The sequence below is a fragment of the Pistacia vera genome, unplaced genomic scaffold, assembly GCF_008641045.1.
Source record: "Pistacia vera cultivar Batoury unplaced genomic scaffold, PisVer_v2 Contig405, whole genome shotgun sequence".
Classification (NCBI taxonomy): Eukaryota; Viridiplantae; Streptophyta; class Magnoliopsida; order Sapindales; family Anacardiaceae; genus Pistacia; species Pistacia vera.
This window is the reverse complement of record NW_022196230.1, coordinates 43,822-57,229: the sequence shown is the minus strand read 5'-3', so window position 1 is coordinate 57,229 and position 13,408 is coordinate 43,822. Positions and strand designations below refer to the sequence as shown.

General features: G+C 36.5%; 1 protein-coding gene and 1 long non-coding RNA gene across 2 annotated transcripts; both read left to right on the top strand.

Moving 5' to 3' along the window:
* The first annotated feature begins 1,019 nt into the window (after nucleotides 1-1,019).
* On the top strand, nucleotides 1,020-2,518 carry LOC116142093. Its single transcript, XR_004129953.1, has 3 exons — nucleotides 1,020-1,193; nucleotides 2,055-2,139; nucleotides 2,227-2,518. It is a non-coding gene; the product is annotated as an uncharacterized LOC116142093 (long non-coding RNA).
* A 2,140-nt stretch (nucleotides 2,519-4,658) lies between these two features.
* Nucleotides 4,659-5,751, top strand: LOC116142105 (putative disease resistance protein RGA3). Its single transcript, XM_031427555.1, has 2 exons — nucleotides 4,659-4,686; nucleotides 4,790-5,751. Exons 1-2 carry the CDS (start codon nucleotides 4,659-4,661, stop codon nucleotides 5,749-5,751), a joined length of 990 nt encoding a protein of 329 aa, XP_031283415.1.
* Nucleotides 5,752-13,408: the final 7,657 nt, after the last annotated feature.

Genomic DNA, 13,408 nt, shown 5'->3' with positions numbered 1-13,408 from the left:
CTTATCTATAAGAATTCTCATCAGCAATGTTCCAACTTTGCTAGTAACCCCTAGATAATGAAATTTTATAATTTTCAATAAAAACAAAAATTAATGAAATTTTTGTTGTTTAATATCAGATAATACCAATAAATTATTAATCAATGTCATCTAATTACAAAGTCAATACTTTAAACACAAAGAACATATGTAAAAGAACCGAAGTAAACATATGTATGAATTTATTAGGGTTTTGAAGTTATGTTACTCTTTTATCTAGGAATACGCTAATCCAATAATGTAATCTAGTTGATAGGATACATATATTAACCTAATACTATAACATTATGCAAAATGAATTTTTTTAATACTACTTGTTCATTCTCAACCATAGAGAAAGAAGTCCTGGTCAATTTTTTTTTTTTTTTTTTTTTTTTTTTGGTGATCGAGAGTGTCCTAGCATCCTAACTAATTCTTCGAGGTTCTGAAGTTAAGAATTAGGTAAGTCTCCAGTGGGCCAATGACCATTCTTATTAAGAGTCAAGGTGAGTCAAATTTAAGACCTCTTGAATAATATATGCAAGAGTCCTAATTGACTATTCGGTCATAAAATTTATATGAATCATATTTTTCACATGATAATAATTAGATATTGTAGGAATATAAAAAAAATATTAAATTACAAAATAGATTTGTATTTTCCCATTATACCAACAACCAAGCGTCACCATCGTACACCACCACAAATTCAATCGGAAAAATTCACAAAACAAATAAAAAAAATAAAATAAAATACGCCGCCGTAAAAGCCCAACAGCCGCTGAACAAACTCCTCTTTCACAACCCGACATTCCCTCGCCTGCCAGCCCCTCCTTCCGTCGCAAGAACGGCCCCATATCTCCACCTCCCCCTGTTCAATTGTGTAAATTACCATTCATCTATTTTTGTTTTATGTTGCTTAATCTTTGGGCTTTTAACTTCGTTACCGAGATTTAGGGTTCGAGAATTTATTGGGTTTGAATGTTTTTAGTTAGGTTTCTCAGCTAGCAAATAGAAACGAGCATTGGAGCTGATAGAAGAAATAAAGGAGTTACTTTCTATTATCCTTTGAATTTGTGAAGCATAATATGCTGTGGAGATATAGTATGAGTTTGTTACACATGGCGCAAAGAAGGACAATTTGGAAAACACTATCCTTTAAATCAATCCATCAGGTATGTGCAACAACATCGCACCATTTACCAAAATGTTTATGACCGATATGAATATTTCCCCAATAGAAGGAAACCAATCATTCTTACACCTCACATTATATATTCAACTTTGTTGTATTGCCCTTCTGATTGGATTGGTTTGAGTCTTTTCCTTTGGTATGCGAAACAACGAAATTATTTTCATGATAGTCAATCAGTTGGTCGCATGATTAGTGTGGTTTTATACTATGTATTAATAGATTGCTTATCAAAGATTGGGAGGTATCATGATGCACTCGATGTGTTTCACAGTTTGTCAAAAAGGAAATTGGTTCCAGACACTTATACGTTTTCCTTTTTATTATCTACTGTATATTTGTCTAGGAGATTTTCTCTTTTACCCAAGTTAGTAAATGGACTTGTGGTAGAAGGGGATATAGTAGTTTGTAACGCACTTTTAAGTTACTTTTTAGAAGGTGGGCTTCCATCTCATGCTGTGGAGTTATATAGTGAAGTGTTGGATAGTGGTATGAGACCTGATAAGTACATCTTTTTTGGATTACTTTGTGGACTATGTGGAGCCGGAAGAATCGATGAAGCAGTTAGTGTGGACCAAGGGATTGTCGGCTTTCAATGCACATGTACATACTGTAATTATGGATATACTTATAAAAGCTGGTAAATGTCATAGAGCTATTAGATTGTTTTGAAGGGCCATAGTAGAGAAATACCCACTAGACATTGTATAATATACAGTTTTTATTTGTGGACTTCTCAAGGATGGGAGGATTGGAGAAGCATCTACCTTGTATGGTTAGATGAAAGAGATTGGTTTATCTCCTAATGGTCACATTTATACGTAATGCTTTCTAGTTTCTGTAGGGAAAGAGATATTAAAATGGTCAAATAACTGTTACAAGAGATCATCAAGGCTAGAATTGAGCTGAACTACAGGACATTCATGAGGGTAACTAGTCTTATAGTTGAATTTTGGCAGTCTTCTTCAGTCCTAAATTAATTTTTTGAAATGTGGAATTTGTTTCTAGAACTATAGGTATCTTGTTTTCAACTCACATGCAGGAAAAGGGATGATCCGGATGAAAATATTGATGCAGAAATTGATTTGGCTCTGAGGCAGGCACAGAGTTTGTTCCTTGATTGCAATGAGTTTGGAGATGATAGGCCACTCTCTTGTTGCTCCTTCTCACATGATGGGAATCTGCTTGCTACATGGTATCCATCCTTTCCTCTTTCTCAACAAAAAACATACAAGCACCAAGAGAGCTTCAGTTTTTATGATTTGGATGCCAATTTTTCTTGCAATGGCTTGTTAAGGGATTAATATATCAGGGACTAAACACTTTTTTTTTCTTTTTCTTTTCAAATCGAATGTCAGGTCACAGCCAACTATGAAACCTTAAAATTTTTTCCACCTCCCTCTAAAGAATGAATTAAAGGCATGTGCTTCTTGTTAGGAAAAACTATTTGTAATCTGTGCTTGAAACATTGCACATGATAGGTCCTTCAAATTAGGTCATCTTGATCCTTTCCATTTTTGTATTCACATCATTCATGGGAAGTTCACCTGAGAATTTTGACTTACGCTTCTGCCTTATTCAATTTGTTAATTCGGTTTTGTAGGGTGGTAATGAAATATGGCTTTTCATGTCCTACATGATTAAAAGATTCTCCTGTAATGCTAATGAGAACAAATAAAATTCCCAGTTTTGTAGGGAAGTGTATTTTGAGTAGTAATGGAATATAAACTTTAGGTAATAAATTGATATTTTTAAAATTTTTGGGTGGGAAAGTGTCATTAAGGCATACTTTGGGTGGGAAAAAGTCGTTTACTCTATTTATGATTGTTTAAGCTCTCTTGACATAATATAAGATGTTGATTGGATCTAAAACAGATATTTCATTATATATATATACACTTTCAGAAGGCAGTAAATTAATTCCTGCCTCTTGTCCATTCCAATAACAAAAACTGAAATTTTTGTAATTGCAAAATTATTGAAAATCATATTTGATCATATTTTGCACCTTGCAATTGCCGTCTACTCTTTTTTTGTTAGTTTCATAACTCTTAAGTAGCTTTTCTACTCACCCAATAAATGCGGGATTTAAGTTTAAAATATTACGAAGCAATTACTATAAAGATAAAGATAAAATTAAAACCAGCTCCATCACCCAAAAGAAACATCAAAATGAAAATGATATAAATGAGAGAATCTCTTCCATCTTAAGAAACCAGATTAAAGTGAGTATATCGTCTTAGAAGAGCCATCCTAATTAATTAAAATGGTTAATCTACAGCCATTTTGTTAATTTGTATGAAAAAATATATTCAAAGTGAGTTTTCAGTTTTACAATATGTATCAAACAATTATATCCTCAACATTTCAAACATCAATATTTGATATCGTTCTTTTGAATGAGATCTCCATTACAACAACGGTTTTATTGGATATATTACAATTAAAATCCCTCTTTTTTGAGTCAATTCCTTGACAACCGTGAACCCAAGTAGTTAGATTCAAACTCAACATTTCAAAGATAAACATGTCAAAGTATGTTTTAGATGCACATAGAATATAAGATATAATCAAATTTTCTTAAGTTCACAAAAATGTGTTTTTTGGGTTCAAAAAAAAATATTATATACCTTAAATGCGTCTACTTATATAAGATAACATAACATAAACCCATTTGCTAAAGGATATAGAATATGACGCGAAACCTTTAAATAATGAAATCCTGGGAATAGAAAGTAATGCATTTGCCTACCTTGAGAAACTTGCCATCCCTTGAGTGGATGTAAGAGTGTGGAAAGAGTGAATAATGAATTTTGAGAAATAGAAAGGGATGGTACATCTTCATCATTTATTTCCTTCCCCAAATTAAAAAAAATCACTTTTAATTTTATAAATGAATGGCAAGAATGGGACTACAAGAAATGGGGTAGAGAAAAAATTTCAATCATGCCTTTTTGGTTTTCTTGAAAATTGTAAATTGCCCCAAATTGAAAGCACTACCAAACCCCCTTGTTCAGAATATAGCATTGGAAAAATATATTTATGGTTGTCCTCTGCCAGGCTAAGGTCAAAACCAGGGGTCTCTTTCTTTTAATCAATCCATTAGTCGATGGAATATTGTAACACCTATTTTTTTTTTCTCATTAAAAGAAACTCGCATCAAGACTTGCTACATAGGCTATTTGGTCGAACAATATCGTTGTGTTATTTGTGCATACTTGTGTTGTTGTTTTCTTTTCTTTTCATGCCGGTGATTCTATCATCTATGTGTCTTATATTATTTGTTTTTCAAAATATAAGACCAAAATTACTATGTTGCTTCATTTGGTCATGGGACCACAGTCCACAGTCTCATTTATGAAAAGAATATGAATTGGGTCCCACATATATGTCCTTTACAACCATGTAACGCTGGTTGGTATCTAGCCTCATCTATGCAGTATAAGAAATGAATGGATGTGAAAAGTTTCACAAATGTATCTCTTGCTCTTTCTTCTTCCAATTATTCATCGTCTCTGACCATGGCTGAAGCTATTATTTCCGGTGTCTTGGAGGAGCTGACTTCAATCATTGCCTAAGGGATACAACAGGAGGTGAGGCTTGTTGTTGGTGTCGACAAAGAAGTCAAAAAGCTTAGGAGCAATCTTGAAGCTATTCAAGCTGTGTTCCTTGATGCAGAGGAAAGACAACTGAAGGAGAGATACGTCAAACTTTGGTTAGATCGGCTCAAGGACACGTCTTATGACATTGAAGATGTTTTGGCTGAGTGGCACTATGCCTTGTTGAAACAGCAAATTGAGGAGGTTGAAAACAACCTTTTTCCTTCTAAGAAGGCATGTTTCTCCTTTCCCTGCTCTTGCTTTTCTATCAAACAAGTTAGGTTACGTCATGATATTGCGATCAAGATAAAGGAAGTAAATGAAAATTTAGATGTGATTGTGAAACAAAAAGATATGTGTAATTTTAATGTGATTAGAATTGTTGGGAAGTCTGAACGAGTACAAAGTACCTCATTTGTTGATGTGTCCGAGATATATAGTCAAGTTGAGGATAAGAATACTTTGATATGCATGTTGTGTGAGAGTCGTGAACAACACCCTCATATCATCTCTATTATAGGGATGAGGGGAATCGGTAAGACAACTCTTGCTCAATTTGCTTCCAAAGACAATCAGGTGATAAACAACTTTGATAAAGTAATGTGGGTGTGTGTGTCAGAACCTTTTGATGAATATAAGATAGCCAAAGCAATCATTGAGGCTCTAGAAGGTTGTACTTCGAATTTAGGTGAATTGGAATCGCTTTTTCAGCGTATTAGTGAATCAATTGCTGGAAAGAAATTTCTGCTTATCTTGGATGATGTGTGGTCAGATGACTACAAAAAATGGAAACCATTATATCATTGTTTAAAGAATGGTCTTTGTGAAAGTAAAATTTTGATAACTACACGTAAGGAATCAGTGGCACATATGATGGAATCAATTGATATTATTGCTATCAAAGAATTGCTTGATGAAGAATGTTGGTTGTTGTTTAGGTGATTAGCATTTTTTGGTAGGTCTCAAGAGGAGTGTGAAAATCTAGAAGAGATTAGTAAGAAAATTTTAAACAAGTGCAAAGGTTTGCCTCTTGCTGCAAAGACTATTGACAGTTTCTTGCACTTTAAAAAAAACTAGAGAAGAGTGGTTAAAAATCTTAGATAGTGATTTATGGAAGCTTGAAGAGTGTGAAAAAGATATTTTCGGTCCTTTATTATTGAGTTATAATGATTTACCTTTTATGATAAAACGATGTTTCACATATTGTGCTATCTTTCCAAAGGACCATGATATAGGAAGAGATTGTTTGATTAAATTATGGATGACTCATGGTTATCTCAAACAAGAAGGAAATAATGTAATGGAGATGGTTGGTAAAGAGTATTTTGACTATTTAGCATCACGCTCATTGTTCCAGGAGTTTGAAAAAGACAATCACAATAATATTGTTGGATGTAAGATGCACGATTTAGTACATGACTTTGCTCAATTCTTGACTAAGAATGAATGTCTCATAATAGAAGTTAATGGCCTTGAAAAGCCAATCATAAAATCTTCTCATCATGAGCAAGTTTGTCATTTAATGATAACACTTGATGAAGGGACTTCATTTCCTGATTCTAACTGTTGTCTCAAAAGGTTGTGTAGCTTCATATATAATTTTGTAGATTCCATGATTGATTTGCCTCCTAATATTTTACCAAAATTATTTGGTGAATTAACATGTTTAAAGGCATTACGTATAGCTGGAAGTGCAGGGCTATTAGGAAAACATATTGACAACATTCCGAAGGAGATAGGAAAATTGATAAATTTGAGATATCTTGATTTGAAAAATCTAGATATGAGAAAACTTCTGAAGAATTATTTAGATTATATAATTTGCAAACTTTAGACATTAGTTATTGTACAAATCTGGAAGAATTACCTCAAGGGATTGGAAAATTAATAAATCTAAGGCATCTAGAAAATTTTGGGGTCTTGTCATTAAGATACATGCCAACAGGAATCCAAAGATTGAGTAATCTCCGAACCTTAAGGTTTTTCATTGTGAGTGGTGGTGATGGTAATGGTAATAAAGCATGCAACCTTGAAGGTTTGAAATACCTTAACCTATATGGAGATGATTTGCGTATAGACAAGTTGGGAAATGTATTAAATGTGGATGAGGCTAGAAGATTAGAGCTTAAGAATCGGAAAAACCTCCTTCAATTATTTATGAATTTCAAAAAAGATGAAGGAGAGAGGACGAATGAGGATGATGAAACACTTCTTGAAATCCTACAACCATCTCTAAATTTGGAGAAGTTATGGCTAGAAAATTACAGAGGCAACGATATTTTGCCCAACTGGATGATGTCCTTAACCAAGCTGAGGGACTTAGTACTCGAATAAACTGCAAGCATTTGCCTTCCTTGGGAAAATTGCCATCCCTTGAATATTTAAAGATATTGGGAATGAAGAGTGTGGAAAAAGTAAGTAATGAATTTTTAGGAATAGAAAGTGATGGCACATCTTCATCATTTATTTTCCTTCCCAAGTTGAAAAAAATTGAGTTTGGTTATATGGATGAAGGGGAAGAGTGGGATTATGAGATTATAAGAAAAGGAGAAGAAAAAGATGATATTAAAATAATGCCTTCTTTGGTTTCCTTAAAAATTAATTTCTGCCCCAAATTGAAGGCACTTCCAAACCACCTTGTTCTGAATACAGCATTGGATATATATATTTACGGTTGTACTCTGCTATAGGCTACCCTTGAAGGCAAAAACTAGAGGTAATTTTTTCTTATTCTTTTCATCAATCCGTTTATTCGATCCAATTTCTTACGAAATATTTAATCACTTTAATTTTTTTTCTTTTATCTTCTTTTAGAGAGATGTTTGATGCAAATAATCAGGACTGCACCTCCATCTATTTGAACTATCTCCAATAAGCTCTTCCATTAATTGCTACCGTACGTGCATCATTACCAGTCTATTGTGAGAAAAGGAGAAGATTGTCCTGTCATTGCCACTTTAGTTGAAGACAATCTCATAACGATCAGATCTTGTTTAATGGTATTGAGATTAGTACAAACAGAGCATTTTAAGTTTCTAACTGTTGGATTACTCTTTTGTCTGGGAGCTTCTCCAATTACGCTGAATTCCCTCTGTGAAATTGTTGTGTACGTGTCTGGACGTGGAAGTTGTTTATTTAAGTATGAACTATTCTTTAGGAGATTAGGTAGAGTAGCTATCATTTAAGTATGACTATTCTTTAGGAGATTAGGTAGAGTAGCTATCATTCCCTTTCTTTTAGTAACTACTAGGAGCACGTGGCTGGTTAATAGGAGTTTGTTTTAAGTCTACTTTGTATTTAAAGCTTGTCAAGTCAATAAAGCGGAGGTGAAGAATTTAGTCATTTCTTTTTCTTGGAGTTTGGCTCACTCGAATTAGCCATTGTTTATTTCTTTTCATTGCATGCAAACTGCACACATTAATTGGTATCAGAGCCAGACTTTCCTATGGCGGACGGTGGAGCTTATCAAACACGTTACAAGGAATTAGCGGAGAATGTTTCTCAACATACAGCAGCCATCACACAACAAGGAACAGCCATTACTAGGATCGAAGAAAAAGGATAGATCTTGGCGTCTCTGCATAGATTATAGGTCCTTAAATCAAAGCACCATCAAGGATCGCTATCCCATTCCAGTGGTGGATGAGCTTTTGGATGAGCTTCATGGGGCTACCGTATTCTCCAAATTAGACTTACGCTCCGGATATCACCAAATTCGTGTTGCTTCCGAAGATATTGAAAAAACTGCATTTCGCACACATGAAGGACATTACGAGTTCCTTGTAATGCCTTTCGGCCTTACAAATGCTCCTTCTACATTTCAAAGCCTCATGAATGATATTTTTCGTCCTTTCCTACGCAAGTTTATTCTTGTATTTTTTGATGATATTTTGGTATACAGCAAAAACATGGCAGACCACATCGAGCACCTTCGGCAAACACTAACATTGTTGAGTGATAACCAACTCTATGCAAACAATCAAAATGTTCGTTTGGCTACAGTTAGGTGGATTATTTAGGTCACATTGTGTCTGCCAAAGGAGTTGAAGTTGACCAATCCAAAATTGCGAGTATCCTCAATTGGCCAACACCAAAATCTGTCAAAGCACTTCGAGGATTTTTGGGACTTACATGGTACTACAGAAAGTTCATAAAAAATTATGGGTCAATAGCAGCTCCACTTACAATCTTGCTGAAAAAAAATGCATTCAAATGGAGTCAAACAGCTGATGTCGCCTTCAACAACTTGAAGAATACAATGGCTACGCCCCCAGTCCTAGGACTCCCTAATTTCCAAAAACCATTTATCATTGAATGTGACGCCTCTGGGGTAGGCATCGGTGCTGTTCTTATGCAAGAAAAACAACCATTGGCTTTCTTACATGCTCTTTCGGGTACACAACTTAACTTGTCGGTTTATGACAAAGAATTACTTGCTTTAGTGATGGCAGTGCAGAAATGGCGACCGTATCTATTGGGCAACTAGTTTATTGTACGGACAGATCACCAATCACTTAAATACCTTTTGGATCAGAAGCTTGGGACTTCCTTACAACAAAAATGGATTACCAAACTACTGGGATATGATTTCCAAGTGATTTACAAAAGCGGTGCTTCTAACCATGCAGCTGATGCTTTCTCACGACTACCAGAGTGCTTTGCAGTTTCCAGTCTCTTACCAAGCTGGCTGGAGTTAATCAAATCTGAAAATGCTTCTTCTTCTACTATGCAGCGCAAGCTTCTTGAAGTCTCCAATGGGAAGGTTTCCAAAGCAAATTATCAAGTGAGAAATGGCCTGTTATTTTATAAAGGACGGGTATACTTAGATAGCAACTCTCCCACACGTCTGTTGATCTTACAAGAATTACATGGAGGTCCGAATGGAGGCCACTCTGGCTTCCACCAAACATTTCGCCAAATCACTCAAGACTTTTATTGGCGAGGAATGACAACCTAAATTCGACGTTATGTTTAGGAATGTATTGTGTGCCAACAAGTGAAACCAGAAAATCATGCTCCTGGTGGGTTGCTACAGCCCCTTCCCATACCACATCAGATCTGGACTGACTTATCAATGGACTTCATAGAAGGCTTGCCAAAATCACAAGGGAAAGAAGTGATCTTTGTGGTGGTTGATAGATTATCAAAATATTCCCACTTTTTTGCAGTACCCCACCCTTACTCAGCTTCTACTATTGCACGCATTTTCTTTGACAACATTTTCAAACTACATGGACTCCCTAAAACCATTGTGAGTGATAGGGACAAGATCTTTCTCGGCAACTTTTGGCGTGAGCTATTCCGTTTACATGGCATTCAACTCAAATTCAGTTCGGCCTATCACCCGCAAACTGACGGACAATCTAAAGTCACAAACCGTTGTCTTGAAAACTATTTAAGGTGTTTCACACACTCTCGGCCTCAAGACTGGACCCATTGGCTCACACTCGCGGAATGGTGGCATAACACTAATTTCCATTCGTCAATTGGTATGACCCCATTTGAGGCTGTCTATGGATACAAACCTCCGCGATTATTATCTTATTATGATAATAGTACTACTATAGAGGATCTGGACACTCAGTTGCGTAATTGATCCATTCTTGCTGCTTTTCATTCCTTTAAATTTTCCCCACCACCGTGAAAAAAATCAGATCAAAACGACAACCCCTAAAAAGATCGTCCCTCGATGTCCCGAACGCCCCTACCATGCGTGAAAGTAAGGTTGCCGCTCTACGCCAAATGCGTGCACCACAACTCTGTACACCATAATTCAAATGAGGATTTTAGAAGCACAACGCAACTGACCCCGACCTAAAATGCATTGTATTTTATTTTTTTACGATTTTCCAAAGTTTTAATCTTCGAAAAATCATTAAAAATAATCCGCTCGTCCGAATCAATCTGTTCTTTTTTCCTTTCATTCCTTTAATTTTTCCCACAACCGTGCAAAAAATCAGATCAAAACGATAACCCCCAAAAAGATCGTCCCTCGATGTCCCGAACGCCCCTACCGTGCGCGAAAGCAAGGTTGCCGCTCCACGCCAAATGTGTGCATCCCAACTCTGCACACCGCAATTCAAAAGAGGATTTTAGAAGTGCAACACAACTAACCCCGACCCAAAATGCATTGTATTTTATTTTTTACGATTTTCCAAAGTTTTAATTTTCGAAAAATCATAAAAAATAATCCGCTCGACTGAATTGATCCGTTCTTATTGCCTTTTGTTCCTTTAATTTTTCTCCACCACCGTCCAAAAAATCAGATCAAAACGACAACCCCCGAAAAGATCGTCCCTCGATGTCCCGAACGCCCCTACCGTGCACAAAAGCAAGGTTGCCATTCCACGCCAAATGTGTGCACCCCAACTCTGCACACCAAAATTCAAATGAGGATTTTAGAAGCACAACGCAACTGACCCCGACCCAAAATGCATTGTATTTTATTTTTTACGATTTTCCAAAGTTTTAATCTTCGAAAAACCATTAAAAATAATCCACTCATCCAAATCGATCTGTTCTTGTTGCCTTTCGTTCCTTTAATTTTTCCCCACCACCATGCAAAAAATCAGATCAAAACGACAACCCTCGAAAAGATCGTCCCTCAATGTCCCGAAAGCCCCTACCGTGCGCAAAAGCAAGGTTGCCGGTCCACGTCAAATGCGTACACCCCAACTCTGCACACCACAATTCAAATGAGGATTTTAAAAGCGCAACGCAACTGACCCTGACCCAAAATGCATTGTATTTTATTTTTTATGATTTTCCAAAGTTTTAATCTTCGAAAAATCATTAAAAATAACCCGCTTGTCCGAATCGATCCATTCTTGTTGCCTTTCGTTACTTTAATTTTTTCCCACCACCGTACAAAAAATCAGATCAAAACGACAACTCCCGAAAAGATCGTCCCTCGATGTCCCGAACGCCTCTGCCGTGCGCGAAAGCAAAGTTGCCTCTCCATGCAAAATGCGTGCACCCCAACTCTATACACCATAATTCAAATGAGGATTTTAGAAGTGCAACACAACTAACCCCAACCCAAAATGCATTGTTTTTTATTTTTTTACGATTTTTCAAAGTTTTAATCTTCGAAAAATCATTAAAAATAATCCACTCGTTCGAATTGATCCATTCTTATTGCCTTTCATTCCTTTAATTTTTCCCCACCACCGTCCAAAAAATCAGATCAAAACGACGACCCCCGAAAAGATCTTCCCTCAATGTCCCGAAAGCCTATACCGTGCGCAAAAGCAAGGTTGCCGCTCCACGTCAAATGCATACACCCCAACTCTACACGTACACCACAATTCAAATGAGGATTTTAAAAGCGCAACGCAACTGACCTTGACCCAAAATGCATTGTATTTTATTTTTTACGATTTTCCAAAGTTTTAATCTTCGAAAAATCATTAAAAATAATCCACTCGTCTGAATCGATCTGTTCTTATTGCCTTTCATTCCTTTAATTTTTCCCCACCACCGTCCAAAAAATCAGATCAAAACGACAACCCCCGAAAAGATCATCCTTCGATGTACTGAACGCCCCTACAGTGAGCGAAAGTAAGGTTGCCGCTCAACGCCAAATGCGTGCACCCCAACTCTGCACACCACAATTCAAATGAGGATTTTGGAAGCGAAAAACAACTGACCCCAACCCAAAATGCATTGTATTTTATTTTTTACGATTTTCCAAAGTTTTAATCTTCGGAAAATCATTAAAAATAATCCGCTTGTTCGAATCGATCTGTTCCTATTGCCTTTCATTCCTTCAATGTCTCCCCACTACTGTGCAAAAAATCAGGTCAAAACGACAACCCCCGAAAAGATCGTCCCTCGATGTCTCGAACGCCCCTACCGTGCACGAAAGTAAGGTATCCGCTCCACACCAAATGCGTGCACCCCAACTCTGCACACCACAATTCAAATGAGGAATTTATAAGCACAACGCAATTGGCCCCGACCCAAAATGCATTGTATTTTATTTTTTACAATTTTCCAAAGTTTCAATCTTCGAAAAATCATTAAAAATAATCCGCTCATTCGAATTGATCCATTCTTGTTGCCTTTAGTTCCTTTAATTTTTTCCCACCACCGTACAAAAAATCAGATCCAAATGACAACCCTCGAAAAGATCGTCCCTCGATATCCCGAACGCCCCTGCCGTGTGCGAAAGCAAGGTTGCCGCTCCACGCCAAATGTGTGCACCCCAACTCTGCACACCACAATTCAAATGAGGATTTTGAAAGCGCAACGCAACTGACCCCGACCCAAAATGCATTGTATTTTATTTTTTACGATCTTCCAAAATTTTAATCTTCGAAAAATCATTAAAAATAATCCGCTTGTTCGAATCGATCTATTCTTATTGCCTTTCATTCCTTTAATGTCTCCCCACTACTGTGCAAAAAATCATATCAAAACGACAACCCCCGAAAAGATCGTCCCTCGATGTCTCGAACACCCCTACTGTGCGCGAAAGTAAGGTATCCGCTCCACACCAAATGCGTGCACCCCAACTCTGCAACCACAATTCAAATGAGGAATTTATAAGCACAACGCAATTGGCCTCGACCCAAAATGCATTGTATTTTATTTTTTA